The following is a 26,218-nucleotide window of genomic DNA, read 5'->3' as shown; positions in this document are numbered from 1 at the left end:
ACATAAGAAAGAAAAGGTTTTGTTGGAGGAAAGCAATAAGAGGAAACGAGAGAGTGCTGTGATTAAAGGCCGGACAAGGATCAACATGTGACCAGCGTTTGCTCGTCGGCGTGAGCTGAAGGAGGCGTGCCCGACCGATGCTGTCCTGCTTGTTACGGTGAGCTACCACTCAAACATTGAACTGAAGTACCATATAGATTCTGGAAAACGCTAACCAATAGACTACTATAATGACGCTGGCTTGTAAACGTAAGCATCGTGATTATTTGGCGTTTGAAAAAAATAAAACCCATGAAATTATATTCATATGACATGCTGAAACATGCCACTGACTGTAACGTTACCTGGGATGAAGACATTTCACACGCGCCGCCAGAAGAACTCTGAACTCCTCTTGCAGTGTTCAGGGGAACTGTTAGCGCTGCACTGACCCGCGGGACGCTATTATGAAGTTATTTGGCCCGCACCGCACCACTGGATATATTTTTACAACCCGCCGCGCACCCGCGATCATTAAATAGACATACGGGGTCCGCGGGTTATGAGACGACCCGCGCATCACTAGTTCAGGGTTGTCATGTCAACAAATGCACGCGCGATGGCGTCCCCTGATGTAGGAGGACAGCTCTTACGACAGTAGTTGAGGACATTATTTTTTCAAAACTGTAGGGGGACCCCGAGAGCAAAAGTAGCCAAGTGCGGCTTTAATAAGTGTGATGTGACAACACCGGTAATAATGGTATCTGGGCTTTAAATCACTAATTCTATCTAACCGAAAGAAACATTTGCACGGCCCCTCGGGAATTAACAGCGGGAACGGATGCAAAGGGAGTGCTTTCAAAGAACTGAAAACACGCCAGTGCGCACACCGTGAATGACAGCTCGTCAGTAAATGCGCGCTCTGTGCGGCCAAGCAGATTTTAGTTTTGGTTTAGAATTAGCGCCGATTCAGGGCGGCTTGCTTGAACTGTAGGATCATTAGCCTATTATTCTTAATAAAAAACACAACAACACACAATGACAAACTCCTCTGAATAGGCGCTTTTGCATTTCACTTTGAAACCAAACTAACTGCGCGCGCCTCGTCCCCCGTCCGTTCTTCGACCCACTTGCCGTTGTGCTATTCTTTGAAACGACACACCCACTAAACTTAATTTAGCCACTTTTCCACTTGCCAGCGAGAGCACGGGGCTGAAATCATGCCTGCGGCACTTCTGTAAAATCTGCCCTAAACACGCCTTCACTGGACTATGTCACAATATACAACTGTAAACCAGCAAGGGAGATGAATGAAGTAAATCGCTATACAAATATATCAGAAGCTGTCATTTAGTCTTTATTTACTACCCTGGACACCACACGCGGCTATTGACTGACCACGAACAGGTAATGTTAATGTTGTTAATTTCTCGCTGTTTTTTTTTTTTTTGGGGAGGGGGGACGAAAATGTACCGAGTAAAATATTACTGAAAATTGATTAGTAATGCCTTACACTACTGCGTTACAGCATAAAGTAATAAGTTACTGTAATGTATTACTTTTGTAATGCGTTCCTCCCAACACTGTAGGTTATATAGCAGCCTATAGGCTACCTATCAAATAACAACCACTGAAAAAAAACAGTAGCCTGACTTAAAAGTTTTTTTGTTTACCAACTTAAAAAAGCACTGTTTGTATCTGTATCTTTATGTTGTATTTATTTCTCCTCATATAATTGGTTTATTAGTTCTTATTTAATTACTGACTGTTTACTTGATTAATTATTTGAGAACTTTTTATATTAGGCAATTGCTTAGTGCTGTATTTACTTTTCCCAGATATTTCCCACCCTAAGCGATCCTGTTATTAAAGCTATAGTACACCACTGGACTAGCCTTTTTTATAAGATACTAAAATAACAAAGATTTGCGCATTTTGTTTGTCCTGTTGTCGTCTATGACTATTTTGCATCTAACATAATACATCATATGGTAAATGTGGTATCTTAATAATTTAAAAAAACATTGCAAAATTTTTGCGCAAATTTCTGGAAATTACCACCACAAAATCAGTCATATTGATCGCAAAAATCACAATAAAAACATATTGCGAAATCCTGGAGGGACTGATAATTTTGTAAAGTGTGTCATCTTATCATACACTTCATCAACGTAAAGAAATACAATGAATACAGTGAACAAAGCACTTAAGATAAAGCAGGAGTCTCACATTTCAGCTCGATCTCAAGGCAGTTTGTGGCATAATTATGAAATATATTGTTTATTGATTGAGTGTTTATTGATTGAGTGTTTATTGATTGAGTGTTTATGGCCATGAATTTCTTTCCTTCGTCTAAGCCTACTAAGCACCCATAGTCACCTATAGTCATAGTTTTCAGTCATCTGACCTGTGCAGTGTCCTGAAGGGCAAAGCAATGGGCCAGCATAACGGCTTACAATGGTTTCTCCCGAGAGACACAGCACAAGCCGGTCAATTATTGTTCAGTTTCAAGCCACAAATATTTGGATCACCTGTCAGTGGATAAAAAACAAACTAAGATATGATCACAAACTGCAAATTTTGGGCACCTGCGATCATATACAGCACCTGTCACCATATTAGATTGACTAAAAACCAGCCGGCCCCTGAAAGAGCTCCACTTTGTTGATGCTCCTATATGCGCACCACTCATGCAGAATTAAACAATTGGGCTTCAGTCATATTTGCACGGATAATCAGTCCATTCAGTTCTTACAGCTAAAAGCTCAGAAGGCACAATGTATAGGCTTATAAATACATTTCGGCACTCAGTAATGAGAAATGCTGAAGACATCTTGGTAACACTTTAGAATACTGTTTCTTTCTTAATGCATAACTAATAAAGAATTACTGCAGTACTAATGAATAATTCTTCATTAACACTCAAGGCACTAATATTAACTACTAAGGAATGAGTGTTAACTAATCAATATGTAATAGCATTTTTTAAATTGTGTTAAGTATCAATTAGTTAATCAGTAACTATTCAATTCACTCATGCCTCCTTAAGAACTACTATTAAGTAATTCAGCTTCACGAGGAATAACTATTAAGTAACTACTAATTAACAGTGATGCAGTATCAGATGGAGGCCCTTTCTTCTTCTTTAGTACTAATGTTGTTAGATAAATGTACTACTGTTATGTGTACTATATGTAAATATTCACTCGCAAATGTGCCGATTAATGTTTCTGTCTGTGTGTGTCCCCACGCTATAATGTTGCAGTTCTTGCAGCATTAAATCAGAGAAAACAATTCTAGTGAAAGAGTACACAGATTCATGAGTGCACAAGCAGAGTGCACAAAATGTGAGCGCACACGCAATTTCTGTGAGTCCAGTTTTGTGCGAGAGAATGGATTGAGATTCCGCTTGTAAGCAGATTCGTTGCTTATAAACTTGATGTGCTCTCGCGGTACAATATTAATACTACATTAATGAGGATGCTGATGATTTTTTGTTAAGTAGAGTGGCCAGAAGAATAATCATAAGGGTGTTACAATGTATGACAGGTCCGCATAAGGAGTTGCTTTGTAACTTACGGCCACACATGTTTCTTGTGTGTAGAGTGTGCAGTGCTGTGTTCCAGTTCATTTTTATCATGCCCTTCACTCGCAAACTTCCCTCCGTCTCGTTCACTCGGATGTGCGTCATTGCTTGCGTTGCATGAGTGTCCACTACTGGCGGAAACTCTGCGATGGACTGAACTGGAACGCCCTAAGCCCTTGATCACTTGGAATCCACCATGGAGTTGATTTATTATTTATTTTTTACCTTTACGAAATTGTTTAATGCAGCATTCTATATGTACATGGATGTGTTTGGGTTGTTTTAAATGATTTTAAAAATAGTTATAGTTGTTTGTGGTGGGGTAAATTAAACGCGATAAGTGGTGACGTCACAATCGCATTGCATTGTGGTATATGAAGCTGCCTGAAGTGTACATATGAAGTAGACTCGCCTACTCAGTCAAAATCGAGGGAGCAAGGGTCTGTCCGTATAAACTTCCCTTGTCCACTTCACGAAGTGGAACGCACTTCAAAATGGCGGCAGGGATTCCCCCAAGGGGAAGTGCTTAGGGAAGTTTGCAAGTGCGTGTCTTAAAGTGGAGTGGAACGCAGCACAGGGCAAAAGAAGCAGAAGTCATCTGATGGTCAAGAAGAGACTGCCTACATTTTTTTTGTGTATAAATATTGGGTTCGAAGGGAGAGGCGAGGAGTTGCAGACTGCCTCAGCATAAGCCTCAAGCTTGGAACATACTCTGAAAAAACAAATAAATTTGTTCATTTTCTCGAGGTGGCAAGAACAAGAACAAAGGAAAAGCAGGTGCTGATCATCTGTGTTTCTCCGCATTAACCACGGCCACTTTAAATGTCAGACCAATCACACAATAGTTCTCGGACACCCGCAAGAAAAAAGTTCTGCTCAGGCGATGTGTCGAGAACAAGCTGCGAGAACCAGGGCTGCCTTCACATAGGATTGTGTAATTAGGGACAGCTGTGACCCAGAGCTCTTTCTTAATTTGACTTAATTAATCACTAAACAGTTGAACTATATTTTGTTTCTGCTCTCCTCATTTAATGAACACACAGACTCGAGGAAATTGATGAGAGTGCAACACAGTGCATGAACGTTTTCAGAGGTAGACTACTGAAACCATATTAACTCACACAGCCTTCTAATAAAAGTCATTCATTAAACAAAACTGGTGTCTTGCAACCATGTCTTTTCCAAAAATGCTGGCAGGAAAGAGTAAACAGTATTCATTATCATGTAAATTTGTTCAAATATATTATAAAGTATGTTAAAGTTTGATTATGACCATTTATTTGTTATTTACTACAGCCCCATCACAGCCTACTGAAGTGGCAGCTCTAGGAAGACCTCTGTTTCCTGGTATGCTGTATGACTCCCGCAAGGATACCTTCATTCCAGGTGCTGAACCAACCTAAAATAAATATAAAAATAAAATAAAAGTAACAAGTGTAATTTCCCCTTTTCACCAAATGTTGCATCGCTAATTACCAGTCCTTGTGTAACAACACTGTAAAACCTGTGTGTTTCTTTAACAGTACATAGCTTCCTCATACACAACTCGTTAAGTAATTTCTAATTTCAGGTGTTACTCTGTGGGATAAGAAATCATTGAAGGAAGATTTGGACTCTCATCAGACGCTCCTAACTGATTTGAAGTTCAGTAGCTCCGACTCTCTCTCTAGTAAGTCCAGTCTCCTGGATGTAAGTGCTTCCCTGAAGGTCAGCTTCTTGAGTGGGCTGGTGGAGGTGGGAGGATCTGCCAAGTTTCTGCGTGACTCTAAATCATCCAACCTACAGTCCAGAGTAATAATGTCTTACAGTGAAACCACCAGATTTGATCAGCTCACTATGACTCAGCTGGGACAGATCACCTACCCTCAGGTGTTTGAGCAGAAAACTGCCACTCATGTGGTCACGGCTGTACTCTACGGAGCTCAGGCCTTCATGGTGTTTGATCGGACATTTTCAGAAAAGGAAAAAAAGCAGGAGATTGAGGGAGTACTGAATATCATGGTCAAGAAGATCCCTGCATTTTATATTGAGGGAAAAGGAGCTACGAACATGACAGATGGTGATAAGCAAAAGGCTGAGAGCATTTCCTGCACATTTTATGGTGACTTCCACCTTGAGCAGAACCCCACCACTTTCATCGAGGCCCTAGAGGTGTACAAGAAGCTTCCCATTCAACTGAAGGAGAATCCCCAGAATGCAGTTCCAATCAAAGTCTGGCTCTATCCTCTTTCTCTACTGGATTCAAAAGCAGCTCAGATGGAGAGAGAAATTAGCACAAGTCTAGTTTCCAACACTGAAGATATAATAGAGGAGCTGAGTGAGGCAGAGAGGATATGCAACGATCTCTCCAGAAAAACACTGGCAAATGATTTCAGAGACGTCAAAGAGAGGCTGCAATCATTTCAAAAATCATTAAACATTTACAAGACTATGTTCCTGAAAGCAGTCCGCAGTGCCTTGCCTGCTATACGAGGAGCAGAGATAGAGGAAAAGTCTCTTGAAGACATCCTGAAGGTCCACTACAGCTCCCCTTTTAATGCTGACATACTTAACAAGTGGTTAGGTCATGCAGAGACTGAACTTAACCTCTTAAGTTCTCACACCGATGTGCTGGAGGGAATCAATACTGAAGATTCAAACCGACTCTCCGCCATCCTCCTTAATCCTAATATTGATGTTGTGGTGTGCTTAACCTTCAAATCTCTGAAGTATGAAGACCCATATCTTTCAACCCTGAAAGAGATTCTTAAATCTGAAAAGTTTCAAGAGCTAGATGGGGAAAAAAACATGGATTCTCTGGCATCTGTCAGAAAGTGGTTAAATGATCCTGTTGTCCTCACAAAGATGAGAGAGAACTTGTTGCTTTTCAAAAGTTTTTCAGAGGCTAATAAAGATGAAAAGAGATACCGATTCATTATTTCTGCCATCTCCAATTCATCCAGTCCAGGCTCCTCCATCCATCTGTATGAAAAAGGGAAGCTGACAGACGCACAGTTCCAGCCCGTGTCGAAGCCTAACCCACCAAAAGTGAAGGAGGTCCTGGAGGGCAGTGTGTCCCTGAAACTGCAGAAGTCCCCAACTGGAGAAACTGTGCAGTTCCGAGTGGAGTACCGGCAGGTGAAAGCAGATTCTGGCACTGAGGAACAGTGGCTTCTCATAAACACAGCTAATGAAGACTTTAATCTGACTGGATTGGAGTTTGCAAAGCAGTACTTTATTCGCTACAGGGTAGTGGGTAAAATAGGAATGAGTGAAGCCAGCGATGCTATCAGCACCATACCATCTTTAGGTAAGTGTCATATGACCATTTGCTTTTGAACTTGGAGGAGGTGATCTAAGGTGTGCCCTCGAGTGACCAGTAGCATATGTAAAATATAGCAGCAAGCAGCAATTGTCGGGCCCAAGTGAAAAGAAGACAATAAGATATGCCAGCATGTCTGGGAGTGTCAGACTAACTGCAACAATGAGCCATAAATTGCCTATTTAGGTGATTTTTGGCAAAATAGCTGTAAAATTATAGTCAATAATAATGATTTAATAATGTATCAGTTTCACCAATAGGTGGGGCTGTGGCCAAATTGATGTGGTGTGGTCAGAGAGAGGTTAAAATGACATGTGCAAAGTTTTGTGTCAATATGCCAAAGCATTACAGAGATACCGCACCAAGAGTCATTTTGGCGTCACGCCTCAACTTTGTCATTGCGGTATACAGAAATGGTTTTGTCTATTTAAATAAATCTATAACTTTTTGTCGGCAGAGTCTTAAGATGATGAGATTTGATTTTCGTGAAAATCTGAAAAATTTTCTAGTAGGAGCTTGAAAAAAAGGTTTCAAAGAAACAAAAATGGCAACAAAAATTCATAAAATATAGCAATTTATATCATAATACTGTTTTTTAGTTAATGGAAATTTCATATTTTGTTGAATTATAGCACCACCAAGAGGCACAATTCCCCCACTTTGTTTGTGTCCTCAGGGTGAGCCCATGCATTTGTGTATCAAATGTGGTGAAAATATCTAATTTTGTTTTGGAATTATAGACATTTATATGTATGAGATCATACAAAATGACCTATGGACGACTTTGTTTTGATTTGTGTGCCACTTCCTATCAAACATTTTGACATTTGGCCAATGAAACTCTTAATCAAGTTGCATTCCGTGTTTCATACGCTGGGTTTGTCTCGATTGGTTCAGTAGTTTTGAAGATATTTGCAAAAGTTTTTTAAACTGAGAACTAGCATGTTTGTTATCCTTGGCCTCAGCAACTATTCAGGAGTAAAAATGAGTTGACCACACCACACAAAGTTATAAGCGTTTGAATATTCAATTATACCACAAGGTGGCGGTGGTCCGAAACTTCTCAGGCTCCTTGAGGTCACTGTGCTGATGACCCATACTGAGTTTTTTAACAATATGCTAGTGCGTTCATAAAGTACAGCATTTTACCCCAAACTCCGAAATGGCTGATATCAAAAAATTGGATATCATTCACTCGACATGATGCCCCGGACCTAACGAGACCACATTTGTAATTTTTGGACAAACCCATCGGAAGTTGTGATGACGTACCAAGTTTTGTCTGTTATACAACCTTATGTCTATTTTCGCAAGCACTATGTAAAAATTTGTTTGTGCGTTATTCAAAAATGGTTTGAGAAATCGACTTGAATTCCATAACTTTTTTGAAGAATTTTGTTTCTAGCCCTTATGGTTCAAAAGTTATTAACATAAATATGAGTGAAATTTTGAACAGCTGGTGGCGCTTGAGGGGATGAGTTAGAGACTCCAATTTTGGTTTGGTTACTATTGGTACTGACCTCTATCTGTGTACCAAATTTCATAACATTCCCAGCAAGCGGTTCTATGGGCTGCCGTAGACTTAAAAGTGGAAGAAGAAGAAGAAGAAGAAACGGAAGATGAAGAATAATAAGAACGCTAACAGTTTCACTAGGTGCCTTCGCACCTTCAGTGCTTGGCCCCTAATAAGGTACAATTTGTTACCTGATTTGTGAGTAGCCATGGTAGATACTCACTTGAGATCAAACGGGGCAAGCAGAGTGTGAAGAGAAATCAGCAGCCTGAAGTTTTTCTAGGTGAATTTTTAAGTCTACAAAAACCACAAGAGGACTACCATCTTCAGGGAAGAATGAGAGTAACATATTCAACTCCTCAGAGAAATTGCCTAGCTGACCAGGGAGACGATAAATAACTACAAAATGGATTGTAATAGGGCTGGTGATCTATCTATCTATCTATCTATCTATCTATCTGTCTGTCTGTCTGTCTGTCCGTCCGTCCGTCCGTCCGTCCGTCCGTCCGTCCGTCCGTCTAAAAATGTATGAATATAACAATCTGTATTGATTTATATTGAAGCGAGACAATATGAGCTTGACATGTTCTGATGGGAAGCTGTACATGTGATTGTGTATTTTCATTCCTATGTGAATTAGCTGAGGTCATCAGGTTTGCCTGCAGCTGATCATCTTTACCATCCTGCTAATAATTAACCTGATATTGTAGACCTCTCTGTTGAGGATTGAATTCATGTAGGGTCAGTTGCAGGCAGCTTAACTGAATAGAAAGTTCAAGGAACAGCATTTATTTGAAATAGAAAATATTTTGTGCCATTAAAAAATGAGGAATAAAAGGTAACGTTGCTATTAAAAAAAAACAAAAACAAAAAACAGCAAGAATCTAATTTTTTCTTTCTCAACAGTTACCTGTAAATTGAAGACCACATTTGGAGTAAAAAAGATCAACCCGCAGAGCAAAACTGTTTTCAGAGCTGGAGAAAATGTGGAGATCACCTGTGATGAAGCACACTGGATCTCTCATACAAAAAAAACCATCAACTCATTTACATGCCAAGATAATGGACAGTGGGATTATGAGCCTGTTTGTGAGGGTAAGATTGTAGAAAAACACTGGTGCCAAACTAGAATATGAGTCTGATAATGCTCCATTGGGATGCGATTATTGGGCCGTGTTTCAACCGAACCAGGAAAGAACTCGATTGGATAGACCTACAACCAATCAGAGCAATGGTGTAAATGACGTATGTTGAGCGACGCATAGTAGTGTGAAGTTCAGATAATTTTACGGACTCAGATTTTTGAATCTTGTTCAGCAAAATGATCAAATCTTTTCTCATGTCATTTCATTAATTTCAGCAGAATATGATTACAATTTGACATGTTAAATTCCCCAACACATCTAGAACTTATGCTAACGTTTATCACATTTAGAATAAAAAATAAATGACAAGCTAATACAGCCAAGACCAAAAGCTGGGTCTTCAGGCTATGCAGTCTGTTAACCTAACCTCTGAATCCCAGTCGTTCTTTCTTTAGTCACTTCACATTTAATCACATCTGTTCCCTGGAAAGATTAGTACAGCTCTCCTGTCTTCGGGTTCGAGTTGTTAGTTCCGTCATCAGGGTCAGATCTGGGCCGGGACAGCCCTATAAGCAATGCGTGGTTTGGGTTCCAGTCCTACATTCTCACAGCCCCATAGGCTGACTGCAGAAGATCCTGTCCAGAACCGATGGCCTGTAGCACATGCACGGTCAACACAAAATGAACAAATCGCACTGAGAAAACTTGTTGTTCCCCAAGTCATATTTAAGATTAGTTCAAAAAGAACAAATCGTTCATGAACGACTCATCACTAATGCATAACTTAGTTGTCAGCAGAACTCCACTGCACGCACGCTGGAAGAAGTAGAAGAAGATGAGTTTAAATGATCTTTGCCGATGTTGTACAAAATAATTTAAGGATACACAGAGTATTTACCAACACAATCATAATTTGAGAGAAATAAAGGTGAATGCATATACGAACAAGCGCTCAGTTTAGGATTAGAACTCATTCATCTCAAACGCTCTTTGGTGACGTAGATGACAGACATCCCAAGTCTCCCGGAAGTCTCCCGCATACTGATAATGGCTCCCTGATGCCTGCAAATGAGGTAACATCTCCCGGAATCTAGTGAATGAGCAAGAGCGAGCATGCGAGACAGAAAGACGGGGAGCGGAGACCTTGTGCGCATGTGTGGTGTGTTTCATGACGCGCATGTAAGATTGGCTTGTTTCGATAAGACAACCAATCATTTGTCAGTGTGGGTGGCCTTTTATCTCTTCTCCCAATTTGGATGAATCAGTTTAGTGTAATGTATCTAGAAAAAGTAGCGCCATGGCAGAGGGAGAGTTCCTCAAAAAACAAAGGTATAAGATTTTACGCCAGGCTACACAAAAGTGTACCCATGTCTTGCACGCTGTACAGTTGCTAACAGTGACTTCAGCATTGCCTATGGCGGGTTACATTATTGTAAAAGATGTAAAAAAAAAGGCGTGCAAAAGGTGAGGTTTTATTTCATGTGCATATTTTTTCAGGCCAGCTAGTTGCCAAGGCTCCATGAAACCAACAAGTAGCTTATATAAAGAGTAAAAATTATCTTTTTTTTTTTTTTTTTACATAATTAACAAATAATTGCATAGGCCTATATCATATATCAATCAATCAATCAACTTTATTTATATAGCGCTTTTACAATGCCAATTGTTTCAATGAAGCAGGACAATATTGCAAAATCTGATTTGGCTGTACAGTCGTACTTGAGAAAAGTGATGTTATCAGCTTATTTTAGTTTATCATAGAGCGACAATGTTGGCAGATCAGTATTATAGTTTATAGAATTAAATAACTTGGGCCTATAGAAATTACATATTATTCTTCCAGGCTATTGACAAACCTATTACCTTATTAAAATATTATAAATCTTGTTTCAGATATTACATGTGAAATTCCACTTGACCAGCCTTTGTCGGACCCAAACAATTACTTCCAAGGAGATATGAAATTAGGAGCAAAAAAAAAATACCTTTGCATGGCTGGGTATGATGAAAAAACAGCAGAGGCCACATGTACACGAGACGGATGGATACCAAACCCACTGTGTGCTGGTATGTTCTGATATTACATCTTACAATTTCTGCATTTAATATGAATTTTAATTAGGATATTTTAGTTTTACAGTGAAAATATGTGCTGCACCAAACATCTCTACGATCCTGCTAATAATAAATCGTATATTATAGACCTGTTTGTTGAGGTTTGAATTCAAGTAGTCTGTTACACACACACATTCTCATGCAAAACTCAGTGATGTCAGTCATCTTTAAACACTTCTACATTTGTCTACATTTGCGTTTTAGTTTCACCATCCGTTCAATTTGACAACATATTTTGACGTCTGAGTAAAAGGGACGTGCAAAGAGAAAAGGGTTCTCGTTCAGTACGCCACACTTACTCCGTTTTTTAATTAGCAGGCTGATCGACTCTTGCATTGAAGGAGTAACAAGCACTGGAACCTTTCTACCTCTTTTGCCTCGGATCTTTATCCGCTTAAAGTATTCATACAGTTTATTGTCCAACTCTGTGAGGTCCATGCTAATATCCGAATTAACTTCTTATTGAATGCTGGAGATTTATGCGGACAAAGGCATTTGTGACACTTCTCGTCTTCGATTTAAAAACCATAACCTGAGTTAATGTAACCGTGGCTAATTTTGACCAATGCTGAGATGATGGCTGCGCTGACAAGAGTTTGCAGTCCATTCTCTCTTGCTCATCAAGACACACATGAACACATTTCACATATTCAGTGAACGGGAGCAATTGTGGGGAATTGCATTTGGCTTCCTCCATTGTTAGCTGGGCTGTTGAAGAAATGTTCTCGGGGCATCTGCTCTGTTACAAGTGTTAAAATGTTGTTCTCTATTTTTCTGTTGTTTTGTCTCTATTGATGACAGAATGGCTCTCAATAAGCATTGCAATTTTTTTTAAACTATGTCCAAATTTCACAGCAACTCTAGCCTTTTCATATACATTTGTCTCTTCAATGTATCCAGCTGTTATTTTAATGCCATTAATGGCATGCATTAAGTTTGTGGGACAGCTGAGCTCTTTATACTGTAAATGTAAGGGGTGTTTCCTCTAGCACATACAAGGAGTCTTCCAAGCTCTCTCATCTTTTTACGGATTTCTTGATACATACTTGTTGTAAATATGCATCAGTCATTTCTAGATGTCAGAAGGCTTGGATTTTCAAACCTTTAGGTGTAGCTACAGGGTTTTCTTTAAGAAGAGTCCTTGGCAGTAAATGCAATGCATAAATCTTTCCCCATCCAAATTCTTTTTTAGCCATTTCCGTGGAATCATCTGCCCTGCGCCTGAATGAATAATTGTAGCATTGTGAACAAAATTACCTTCGTTACATAGATACTCAAGCTGGATTCACCTTTCTTTGGAGCCCTTTGGTTGACCTCTACCTCATTGCTATGCTTGCACTCTATGTGTCTTGAATTTATTTTAAAAGCACTGTCACAAAAAAGCAGTGTTGTTTCTTGCTATACATTTTCACTCCATCCCTCTTGCAAAGTGCAAGAGGACTGGCTAGGTCTGTAACTTCATTGCTGCAGTAAAGACTTTATTTGCAACAGGGCATTACTGCAAGATAACAAAAATATGCAATATTTATAATGTGAAAAAACAAAATATACAAGCAGAAATATCCAATGAAGAATTAAAAAAGTCATCTTCTAATCTGCCTGTTATTCTGCATTTGGCCACAGTTCTCATCCACATCACATCTGATATCTTCTCTGGCAAGACATAATGAGAAGAATCTTTTGGCATGGCTTACCCACCCCTTGCAGTTTTCAGCTGTGTTCTTTTGTATAATTAACTTTGTATAATTTTGGGGGACTTTGTTTCACTCTGTATGCCGCTAGAATCTGGGAAATGGATGTTATGCTGATTGCTGCAATGACCCAAAAACAAGGTTGTCCTCTTCAACTCCGGACTGAATATCCTTCAGTTTTATTTAATTGTCAGCAATCATGATGTTGACAATAGCGACTTACTGTTCTTCATTTAGGAGATTTCCTCTGCCCCCTGAGGGACGTAGAATCTCAGTTGAATCTCAACTTCAATATTCTACCTGTTGGTACACAAGGCTCTCTATATAATAACCTGTGGTTTATGACATGGTATATGATAGTACCTCTACTGGTAAAAAAAAAAATTCAAGGTAGAGGAGTGTCCCACTCCTCTACCTGGTCCTCGCCCAGGCATTCTTCTCCCTTGTCCCATTCCTCTACCCAGACCTTGTCTAGATCTAACTCTCCCTTGTCCCACTCCTCTACCTTGTCCTCGCCCAGGCATTCTTCTCCCTTGCCCATGTCCCATTCCTCTACCCGGTCCTTGTCTAGATCTAACTCTCCCTTGCCCATGTCCCATTCCTCTACCCTTTCCTTGTCTAGATCTAACTCTCCCTTGCCCATGTCCCATTCCTCTACCCTGTCCTTGTCTAGATCTAACTCTCCCTTGCCCATGTCCCATTCCTCTACCCTGTCCTTGTCTAGATCTAACTCTCCCTTGCCCATGTCCCATTCCTCTACCCTGTCCTTGTCTAGATCTAACTCTCCCTTGCCCATGTCCCATTCCTCTACCCGGTCCTTGTCTAGATCTAACTCTCCCTTGCCCTTGTCCCATTCCTCTACCCTGTCCTTGTCTAGATCTAACTCTCCCTTGCCCATGTCCCATTCCTCTACCCTGTCCTTGTCTAGATCTAACTCTCCCTTGCCCATGTCCCATTCCTCTACCCTGTCCTTGTCTAGATCTAACTCTCCCTTGCCCATGTCCCATTCCTCTACCCGGTCCTTGTCTAGATCTAACTCTCCCTTGCCCTTGTCCCATTCCTCTACCCTGTCCTTGTCTAGATCTAACTCTCCCTTGCCCATGTCCCATTCCTCTACCCTGTCCTTGTCTAGATCTAACTCTCCCTTGCCCATGTCCCATTCCTCTACCCTGTCCTTGTCTAGATCTAACTCTCCCTTGCCCTTGTCCCATTCCTCTACCCTGTCCTTGTCTAGATCTAACTCTCCCTTGCCCATGTCCCATTCCTCTACCCGGTCCTTGTCTAGATCTAACTCTCCCTTGCCCTTGTCCCATTCCTCTACCCTGTCCTTGTCCAGATCTAACTCTCCTTTGCCCATGTCCCATTCCTCTACCCTGTCCTTGTCTAGATCTAACTCTCCCTTGCCCTTGTCCCATTCCTCTACCCTGTCCTTGTCTAGATCTAACTCTCCCTTGCCCATGTCCCATTCCTCTACCCTGTCCTTGTCTAGATCTAACTCTCCCTTGCCCTTGTCCCATTCCTCTACCCGGTCCTTGTCTAGATCTAACTCTCCCTTGCCCATGTCCCATTCCTCTACCCTGTCCTTTTCTAGATCTAACTCTCCCTTGCCCTTGTCCCATTCCTCTACCCTGTCCTTGTCTAGATCTAACTCTCCCTTGCCCATGTCCCATTCCTCTACCCTGTCCTTGTCTAGATCTAACTCTCCCTTGCCCTTGTCCCATTCCTCTACCCGGTCCTTGTCTAGATCTAACTCTCCCTTGCCCATGTCCCATTCCTCTACCCTGTCCTTTTCTAGATCTAACTCTCCCTTGCCCTTGTCCCATTCCTCTACCCGGTCCTTGTCTAGATCTAACTCTCCCTTGCCCATGTCCCATTCCTCCTCCCTGTCCTTTTCTAGATCTAACTCTCCCTTGCCCTTGTCCCATTCCTCCTCCCTGTCCTTGTCTAGATCTAACTCTCCCTTGCCCATGTCCCATTCCTCCTCCCTGTCCTTGTCTAGATCTAACTCTCCCTTGCCCTTGTCCCATTCCTCTACCCGGTCCTTGTCTAGATCTAACTCTCCCTTGCCCATGTCCCATTCCTCTACCCTGTCCTTTTCTAGATCTAACTCTCCCTTGCCCTTGTCCCATTCCTCTACCCGGTCCTTGTCTAGATCTAACTCTCCCTTGCCCATGTCCCATTCCTCCTCCCTGTCCTTTTCTAGATCTAACTCTCCCTTGCCCTTGTCCCATTCCTCCTCCCTGTCCTTGTCTAGATCTAACTCTCCCTTGCCCATGTCCCATTCCTCCTCCCTGTCCTTGTCTAGATCTAACTCTCCCTTGCCCTTGTCCCATTCCTCCTCCCTGTCCTTTTCTAGATCTAACTCTCCCTTGCCCTTGTCCCATTCCTCCTCCCTGTCCTTTTCTAGATCTAACTCTCCCTTGCCCTTGTCCCATTCCTCCTCCCTGTCCTTGTCTAGATCTAACTCTCCCTTGCCCTTGTCCCATTCCTCCTCCCTGTCCTTGTCTAGATCTAACTCTCCCTTGCCCATGTCCCATTCCTCCTCCCTGTCCTTGTCTAGATCTAACTCTCCCTTGCCCTTGTCCCATTCCTCTACCCGGTCCTTGTCTAGATCTAACTCTCCCTTGCCCATGTCCCATTCCTCTACCCTGTCCTTTTCTAGATCTAACTCTCCCTTGCCCTTGTCCCATTCCTCTACCCGGTCCTTGTCTAGATCTAACTCTCCCTTGCCCATGTCCCATTCCTCCTCCCTGTCCTTGTCTTCCTCTTCCTCTCCCTCTTTTTTTCCTCTATATTGTTCCTTTTCCACACAAGATCAGCCCTAAGAGCTTGCTTAATCAGAGACTGCTTAATCAGAAATGGTGAACTGCATTTAAGAGATGGTTTTTAATGCCCTTTTTAACATTATAATTATTTATTCTATTTTAGTTAGCTTTTTTATTTATATTTTTTATATTATGTATTTATGTATTTGTGTTTTGGTTTTCTCAATTGTATGCACTGAATTACTAAGTGGTGGATGTGTGAAACACAATTTTGTTTTTCTTCTATATGGCACAGGAAAAAATAACAATAAAAATGAATCTGATCCGAATTGTTTAACAACTATTTTATTGTATAACATATGGTCATGCAATTGAAAGAACCTTAATTAGTTGTGATTTATTTGCATAACTTCAATCAGCTGTTTCTAAGTAGCAATGGAATAAAATACAGGGGATATATTTGTGTTTCAAATCACAGTATGACCATAAATTTGTCAGTTTTGGTCTGAGTTGAGCTTGTGTGTAAAATAACTTTATATTCATATGCATTTTGTGTCAAAGCAACAAGTTAACTGTAATGCAAATCTCGTTTCAGAGATTGTATGTCTAGTTCCACATGACCAGCATGTATTTAGCCCAGAATTTGACTTCAATGGACCAATGAGATTGGGAGCAAAAAAAAATTACCATTGCATGGATGGGTATCAAAAAAGGGCAGCAGAGGCCACATGTACACGAGATGGATGGATACCAAAACCACTGTGTGCAGGTATGTTCTGATATTACATCTTACAATTTCTGCATGATGAATGATGGATATTTTTGTTTTACCGTAAAAATATGTGCAGCACCAAACATCTTTACTATCCTGCTAATAATTAATATAATATTATAGCCCTTTTTGTTGAGGAATGAATTCATGTAAAGTCAGTCAGAGGAAGTTTAACAGAGTAGAAAGTTCAAAAGAACAGCATTCATTTGAAATAGAAAATCTTGGTTTCACTTTATTTTAAAGGGGTCATATAATGACCCATGCACTTTTACAAGCTGATTGTATGGAAATGTGTGTTGGCAGTGCCTGTCCACAACCTTCCTATAATAATAAAAATCCATCAAGTCGTTTTTATTTTATTTTATTTTTTAAAATCTCCTTATGTTTTCCCGTCTCAAATTGAGTCATCCGACCATGTGATGTGACACACAAGCCCCGCCCACGACTGTTGATTGACAGCAGCGTTTCAGCTCAGACACGCCCTGAGCGAGCTCATCACAGCCCGCCATTGTTGGTATGCTGGAGCAGAATGGCGTCAAAGCAATTGTGGTGTTCTGTTCTTAGGTGTAATAATGAACACAGCAGTCATTCTGATGTTCCTAAATCCAAACCACTCCAGACGTAGTGGCCGAGTTTTGTTTTCAAAGGGAATATTCCCCCTGATCAACGTCGATGCTTTCATCTTTGCGCAAAGCATTTCTTTCCAGACTGCTTTATAAACAATGGTCAGTATAAAGCAGGTTTGGCTAAGAAGCTGCTCCTGAAAAACGGATTGGTACCAGCTATTCGTGTTCCTGCCGCCCCTCCAGAAGCAGTGAGTGTAGTATGAAACCCTAGCAGCTTCACGATGAATGCGGCTAAAGCTAACAGGGTAACGATAGTTCAGATTTATACTGTTGCACAGATCTGTCCTCAGAGACTCCCGTCGCCATTATTTCCCCTCTACTGGTGTCAAGAGCAACAGCTCCACGTGTGTGTGTCAAACCGCCCCACAGAACAGAGGGGCGGAGTGAGCAAAGCTCATTAGCATTTAAAGGCACATGCACTGAAATGGCTTGGTGAAAACAGAGCTGTTTTTGAACAGGTAAAATTAGTGTTTTCTTAAAATACTAATGAGAATTTTTAATTAAAGTATATTACAAAGTTTTCATTTATACACTAAAGGATCATATTAAAGTATACACAAATGACATTATATGACCACTTTAAGGTGATGTTACAGTGTAATTACACAAGTACTGCGTAATATAAATTAACTACATGTATATGGTAATGGTTATGGTTGGGATTGGGATTTGATTTAGGATTAATGTTATGCAGTACAGCACTGTAAACATGCAATGTGTAACAACATCATCACCATAAACATTTTGTGCCATTAGAAATTGATTTACTGTCACTTTTTATCTAATTAATGCATCTTTACTAAATAAAAATAAAATAATCATACTTGCCCCAAAATTTGAATGGTACGATACATTTCTGTTGATTTATAGATTTAAAAGAAGCTCTTTAGTTAATAAGTGTTTTCTGGAATTAAATAAATTGGGCAACTTAAAATTAAGGTTAAACCTCAGTATGTTATGTCCAAATGGAACACATTTAGCTAATAGTGATATTTTTTGTTAATATTGTTGAGAAAAAAAAAACCTTTTTTTCAGGTTCATAAGACAAAGTTAAAGAAAGATGGAGTAAGAAACTAAGGTAAGACTATTTTACATTTTGAAGACATTACTAACCACACCACACGATTTTGCAGTGCACAATTTGAATGGGATTAAGATCCTGTAATGATAATTGGTAGATAACTGTCTGTGGGTGTGTAAATGATTTCAAAACAACATTAAATTCCACAAACTTGTAACGCTGTATTTATCATAGTTTTCTGTTTTAGCATCTGATGATCACATGTCTGAAGGTGGACAGACAAGCTGCTGCAGGAGCAACACACACACTTGTTTGATCGTTCAATCTACTTAGTTACAGTAATATGACATTGTGTTAACACTGCTTAAGAATAAAACTTAAAAGTCCCATTTGTCATGTGTTTTTGAAGCTTTGATTGTGTTTACAGTGTGCAATATAACATGAGTTCATATTTTGCGTGTAAAAAAACAGTATTTTTCACACAGTTGACTGATCTGTACAGCGCTGTTTCCTCTGTCCTAAAACGGCCTGATGATTTCCTTGTGCTATGAAGTCCCTCCTTCAGAAACATGTCACGAGTTCTGATTGGGCCAGCGGTTGCCGTGCTGATTGGACAGCAGCTTAGCACATGTTGCCCGAAAGGTCCCGCCTCTTCCCATAACGGGGAGATGTACGCGCTCAATGGTCCTCATTCATTAAAACACAAGCAGAACGAATTTGTGTGTAAATCGTTCGTAAAGCCGCTCTGACATAAATTTTCAGATTCACGAAATTTTTTGTATTTTCTAAATGTTAGTTGGTACAAAAGAAATTTACACCTGCTCCCTACCTCGAGAAAATGGTGCGTAAAACACGTTGAATGTTCTGTGTTCTAATTAAGGCAAACTGATGACATTGCATTTTAAGGTACTATGTAGGGCAGGCCTACCATAATAATATATCAGGAGTTGATTTACCCCATCTTTTTTGTTTTGTTTGTACTGTTTAACGTTGGGTAATAGGCAGGCTCGTCACTGTTCTCTATTTATCAGACCGTCCAATCACAGTGGAGGAGGGGCAGGACAAAAACTACACCGACCAATCATCCCACTTGTACACGAACCGAACAACAATAATAGAGAAGTTAAAACTGTTTTGTACTAAATTCAGTAATATTCTTCAAAATGAGATACTAGTATCACATTACTGCCATGGATATTCTGTATCATAGCTAGCAAAGTATCTCAGCTGGAAAAAACACTGTCCTTGCAAAGCACTTTCAAGCGCCACCAGCTGTCCATTTTCTGAAGAGCACCAGGTGTTTAGCTGGCTAAAACATGCTTTGGTGGACACACGATAATTTAATATGTATTGCTAGTCATATGGCCACTTAGTCTCTTCAACATTTATGCAAAATCCTGGATCCAAACCTGAGAAAGAATTCCAGAAGAGTCCACAATGTTCCTGGTCACGTCATTTGCATTTGTAACTCATGGGCAGGGAATATGCAAATTATGAATAAGCGTGCACGCGCATCCTATTTACGCATGTTTGGAATTTACTAATATACACACGTTTAACTAACGAATCCGTGAAGCGTTTGCGAATCTGGAGCAGAGTTTTTTGTGAAGGTCCATTTTACACGCAAATTACTCCGAATTTGCTCATATATTTACGAAAGTTTCATGAATGAGGCCCAATCTGCGCTCTTCTCCACGTGGGAGAGCAGCAAGACCACGCCCCCTATTTTGCATATTCTTGTGGGCGGAGGGTTAGTCAACAAACTGTTCTAGTGACGTCATTACAGCAGGAAGTGCAGGGGTGTAGTCCAAACCGGCCATTCGCTGTAGGCTTTGAAAGGCAACTTCTGTTAAATAAAATATCTCGCTTGGCATTGAAACTTTACAATGCCTAACTCAAGTTTGAAATATGGGATCACGAAGAACAGGACCTTCAAAGTCTGGTGGTTAACTGTGTCAAAAGCAGCAGACAGATCCAGCAGAATGAGCACTGAGGATTTGGAAGCTGCTTTTGCCAGTCTCAGTGCCTCAGTTACAGAGAGCAAGGCAGTCTCAGTCGAATGGCCGCTTTTGAGGCTGGATTGGTTGTTGTCTAGGAGGTTGTCCCGTTCAAGAAACATAGAGAGTTGATTGAACACAACTCGCTCAAGTGTCTTTGCAATGAAAGGCAGAAGGGGTAGTTTTCTAAAAGTGCTGGATTCAGAGAGGGTTTAGCAGTGGGGTTACCCGAGCCTGCTTAAATGCTGTGGGAAAGGTTCCCGTGTGAAGAGAAGTGTTGACAATGTGAGTGAGTGCAGGAGTGATTGAAGAAGAAATGGCCTGAAGGAGGTGAGTGGGTATAGGATCAAGTGGACAGGTAGTAGGGGGATTGGAAAGGATGAGTTTAGAAATATCTGCCTCGGTGAGCGGAGAGAAGGATGGAAGCGTGTTCGTGTTAGTTGTTGAGATGTGCGTGTCAGTTAGTGATCAGGAGAACTGTTTGCTAATGAGAGCTGTTTTGTTGGTGAAAAATGATGCAAAGTCATCAGCTGTAAGAGTTGATGAAGGAGGGGGAGGAGGAGGACAAAGGAGAGAGGAGAATGTTTTAAAGAGTGTGCGAGAGTCAGAGCATTTGTTGATTTTATTGTGGTAGTATGATGTTTTAGCAGTGGAGACATTTGTAGAGAAAGAAGAGAGAAGAGACTGATAAAAGGCAAGGTCAGTATTGTGTTTAGATTTCTGCCATTTCCTCTCTGCCGCCCTGAGTCCAGAGCGATGTTCACGGAGAACTTCAGACAGCCAGGGGGCAGATGGGGTGGGGCGGGCTGGTCTGGATGAAAGGGGGCAAAAACTGTCTAAGGAGGATGTTAGAGTGGAGCAAGAGTAATAGTGGTTGAGTGCGATTCAAAAGAATTGGCCGAGAGAGATGGTAAGGGAGCAAATTTCCAATCGAAATTTCCAAAAGTCATACCTAGTGACACAGACTACTTTTTAAAATCTTTATTTGAATATGGCAACATTTTCATTTTAAAATCTTTATTTGAATATGTCAACATTCTTATTTTAAACATTTCATGTGAATTTAGCAACATGAAACCTTGTTCAACAAAATGACATATCCATGTAATGTATATGTAATGACATCATCCATACACTGTAAAAAAAATGTTGGTTTTTGTTGGTTTAACTTAAAAAGGTAAGTAACCTGGTTGCCTAAAAATGTTAGTTTATTGAAATTAAAAATTTTAGCTGATACAATGAAGGAAATTTGTGTAATAAATAGAAACTCAAAATATTATTGTATCTGAACCACATAAAACGTGATAAATCATGAAAATAGCACTATTTGGCATTTTTCACCGCATCATAAAAATAAAACACACAATTACCCAATATGCTTACAAAATCTTTTAATAATATTTTAATAAAGGTTGTTGAATCTCAAAAAAAGTTCATTGTATTAACTAATTTCAATGAACTCAAAATTTTAAGGCAACCAGGTAACTTTTTTTCTAAATTATTTTTACAGTGTAGCAACAGGGTCAACCCGCCCTAACTCTTAGCTTAAGACTTCTCTCTATTATCATCTACAACAGATGGAGGAGGGTGTGGGCCCTGGCGTTGTGACCAAAGAAATCTCACAGGAGGAGGGCGAGCTGGGCCCATGGGCTTTGGTGATTGTGGGGCTCCGCTTTTTTTAAATTCTTTATTTATTAGACATTTTACTATTTACAACAGAGCCCAAAATCCACCCACGATCACAAGACGTAAAATAAGACTTGAAAATGTTAACATGGATCCATTTAGAAAGATTATTATACCATGTGATACAGATAAAAAGATGGAAAGTAAATAAGCAAAATATACAAATCTACATATACACACTTATAGATAAAGGTACATCTCAAGATTTTAACTTTTTGATAAAATCTTAAACAGTTCCACCCAAAATTGTAATGTCCTTCTGGAGGCGCAGTGCAGTTTAGCTGTGGTACATTCTAATATGACAATGTCCAACAAATAAGCCCTCCACATAGACACAGCTGGGATAGACGGTTCCAACCACAGTTTCATTATAACCTTTTTAGCTGCAGTAATGACAGCAGACAAAATCCTCTTTTGACTGACAGATAGTGTTAGAGAAGAATCATCCAGCAAAAGAAAAACCAATGGGTCATTTTGGAATTGGATCCTCAAAAGGTCTGTCAATAAGTCCTGGACAGAAGAGGGGCTCCGCTTTTTGTTTGATATATGGGGGCTCGCAATTATTGAGTGTGATAATCTGGATCTTTTCTCTGAGAAGCTCAGTAGTGGGGATGCTGGAGAGTGGAATAAATGTCTGGTGAGGGGGGCTGTTGCTCTGGTGTTTTCAGAAGCTGAAATATGTTACTGTCTAGTTCAGGGATTGACTTAGACATATCACCCGGCTTCATGGTCAGAATGCATGGAGCCTCCAATCCATCACAGTCTGTCTGTGGGCAGGGGTCCGTGAGTGTGTCGCTGAGCTGTGATTGTTGTGGCTGCGTGGTGTTATCATTGTCCTTGTGGGCTGTGTCAACTGGATGTCAATTCAGGAGCTGAAATCAAGTCCTGTGATCATCCATACTCTGTATAGGTGTGTGTGTGCGCCATCCAGGTTGAGTGGGTTGGCACACACAGCTGAAGGATGATGAAGGGAAAAATAAATATTTTTCTTGTGACACTCTGATGTCTTGAGTGTGTTTGGGTCTTGCCCCCTATTTGTCCCATTGATTAGTGTTGATCAGTTACTTGTTTTTCAACCTGTTGATTAGCACTAAATTTATGAGACTCACACACTCTGTGCAGAGGGCGTTCATGATGACACTCTGCTGTAAGATTCATCTGGTTTGGTGGTTCCACACATAACTGCAATTTTCTGTTTCCGTGTTTTCACTTTCAGACACTATTACATTTCTTCTGAATTAATACTGAATCTCCTGATCAAAACACGTGAGGAAGGCGCATTAAAACAAGTGATCGTATGTAAGCAGATGCATATGAAATATAACATGATCATCAACATTAAATATCATATAATTCAAAACTATCTAATGTTACTGAATGAAATGTGGACCCAGGATGAGCTACAGGACTGAAGCATTGTTGTTTAAACTGAACTGCAGGCGGTCTGCGAATGAGACGCAGGCTTTTGCACTGAAACACAGCAGGCAAACGTGCCACTACTGTCTCGTGAGTGTTCGTCCCGTCTGTGTGTCGAATTCTGGCCTGTGTCAGTTCTACAACAGCAGTGAACAGACTCCATTAAATCACCAACATCAGGCCTCATGAACAAGTACAATAAACAGTCAGCCAGTGGGTTCAGAAACAGGAGGTTATCAAAATAAGATAAAACTTTAACAAATGATAAACTCTTCCACAACTTTTCAGAAGAAATCACATTCATAAAATTTAGGACTACAAAGGGGAGAATGAGACATGTGTAAGTCAGCAGCACCAGGAACAAACTGCCCAGAATTAATTTGCGCTTTAGAGGAGTTAGAGATATTGCGTGGGAAAGACCGCGCCAAGTGCCAACAAAACACAGAATGATTATCGGGTAGGGGATCAAACAGGCGATGGATTCATCCAGATCGTTAAACAGGCAATCGGAGTCTATGTTTGCAAAGATCAGAGGAACAAACCAGATGATCACAGAAATAACACAGCAGACTTTCAGTGAATGATGAGTTTTGTACCAGATAGGATGAGAAACCAGAAGATAACGTTCAACAGCAATACATGCCATGAAATACAGACCCACAATCAAACAATACCAATATGCATTAAACAGTTCAAGTGGCAATATGAATGTCATGATTAACATACAAATGATCTGAATGAGATCTGAAAGAATCAAATGAATAACAAAAACTGGAGCAGAGCGTTGAGTTTTGATAAGAACACACAACGCAAACAGAGTTAAGATCATGATGGGAATCTCAACGACTGAAATCATCCAGATAAAAAACGATTCTGCAATCTTTTGCTTCTTGAAAAACTCAAATCTCTCCGTCTGAGGTGTCAATCCACAGTGATTATTTCCTCCAGTTGATCCGTTGATGCTGGCGTTTTGGTTTCCCATTATTTCACGAGATCTTGTCAGACAGCTCTAAATAACAAACCAGTCATTGGTTAAAAACAGAAAAATTTCCTATTGTAAAAATATATTTTTCTTTATAAAAAACAACATGGAATATATATATTAGGGGTGACCCCGAATAGTCGAAGAGTCGATGCATCGATATGCGGAGCCTGATTCGACCACCGATCTCAAGGTCGAATCTTGCGTGTTATGAAACGAGGATCATACTATTTTGGCAATATGGGGGTGCTCAATATTTTAAAGCCGACGTGTCGCGGCGCTGAGCTGAGCATCGGTGTGCGACCCCTTTAAGGGCGCTGAGCTTCGCACCGCGCCTTTAAAATTAGAACACGTTCAATGAGTGCACACACACCGGCGGCAGCATTCAGCGCCTGTCCACGCCCACTCAGGAAGTTGTTTAAAATCCTGCAGCACCACAGAGCGCTTTCGTGCAGCTCATCTGTCAGTCAATTCAAAATTGAGCTCGCGTGGATATAATGTGCGCGTCAGGTGGCGGTGTGAGTGAGATCCTGAGGCGCTGGGCTGAGCTTCGCGTACGTCCTTCACTCACTTTAGGCACAATCGGCACAAAACGTGCATGTAAACGCACTCAAAGTGTTCTTTCACTCTCTAGGCAGGAATTTTTTAGGTTTGTTTATCAAAATGTTCTTTAATATATTTGTGTGATGTTCTGTATTTCGATCGCGGCTTTAACATGTTATGAGAAAACGGTTTATTAATGTTTATCCACTACATTACCTTTTGGGCTATTTAAACCTAAATAAGAAAGCCATTGCCAGTTCGTCTGTCAGTTGGCAGGCAGTTTTGGTCGCTTTATTAAAAGTTGTTGCTGTGTGCAGTGTGTAAAGGAAAATAAAAATTGTTTACCCTTCTGCTGACAGTGTCGTGCCCCTTCCAACCCATTCACACACACAGATGATTCGACTATCAGTCGACCATAGAGAGATTCGACAATTCTGATTCGACTGTCTAAATCCTTAGCCGAGGACAGCATAAATATATATATATATATATGGCATAATGTGTTCCCTTTATGGGAACTCGCGCACTGTCAATGACGCGTTGGAAACTCCTCAGCCTGATCACATCTGAAGCACATGTCAACTAGTTTAATATCGAGTTAGTACGTCACGTACGGGTAGTGTCATGACCTGAAAAGCGCTCTGTCAAACTCTCTGTCTAATTAATTGTTGTTTGTCACGTTAAAGTACAGCACAATCACAGAATAATGGCAACAGTCATTCAAGGAGTTTGCGTCTCTTTATCCTCGATATATCACGATTGGTGACAAACATATGTGACCAGTCACGGAAAGTAGGGACACAAGTCTGTTCTGGGTTATTCGAGTTATTGAGTTATATTTGAGTTATAGAGTTACACAGATTCTGAAAGTGTAGTGTAGTCTCCATCTTGGTTACGTATGTAACCCTCATTCTCTGAGGAGGGAACGGAGACGTAATGTCAGTGACTGACGAATGGGGGGTTTAGCCTAGAAGCCAATCATTTTTTAGATCTAGAAAATGCCCAATGGCAGTGCCAATGCCATGGGCATGTAGAATTTGCATAGCGTAAATCCGCCCCACTGCGTGGTTATATAAGGAAGTATGCTGGCATGTTCGCATTGCTACCTGCTGAGGAGCAAAGGCTGAACTCCTGGCCGGT

The 26,218-nt window shown here is 40.6% G+C and overlaps 1 protein-coding gene across 2 annotated transcripts in view; it reads left to right on the top strand.

Moving 5' to 3' along the window:
• LOC137047987 (cytolytic toxin-alpha-like) overlaps positions 1-18,843 on the top strand; it is a 38,617-nt gene extending 19,774 nt beyond the window's left edge. For both annotated transcript variants that reach the window (XM_067425943.1, XM_067425934.1), the window contains 7 exons: positions 4,862-4,951; positions 5,136-6,854; positions 9,286-9,474; positions 11,358-11,531; positions 16,631-16,804; positions 18,469-18,511; positions 18,702-18,843. In XM_067425943.1, coding sequence (XP_067282044.1) covers positions 4,862-4,951; positions 5,136-6,854; positions 9,286-9,474; positions 11,358-11,531; positions 16,631-16,804; positions 18,469-18,476 — 2,354 coding nt within the window. In that variant the 3' untranslated portion in view covers positions 18,477-18,511; positions 18,702-18,843. The remainder of the gene's footprint in view (positions 1-4,861; positions 4,952-5,135; positions 6,855-9,285; positions 9,475-11,357; positions 11,532-16,630; positions 16,805-18,468; positions 18,512-18,701) is intronic.
• Positions 18,844-26,218: the final 7,375 nt, after the last annotated feature.

Source organism: Pseudorasbora parva, chromosome 2 (genome assembly GCF_024679245.1).
Source record: "Pseudorasbora parva isolate DD20220531a chromosome 2, ASM2467924v1, whole genome shotgun sequence".
Classification (NCBI taxonomy): domain Eukaryota; kingdom Metazoa; phylum Chordata; class Actinopteri; order Cypriniformes; family Gobionidae; genus Pseudorasbora; species Pseudorasbora parva.
Note: the sequence above shows the minus strand (reverse complement) of the source record. Positions and strands in the feature narration are given on the sequence as shown.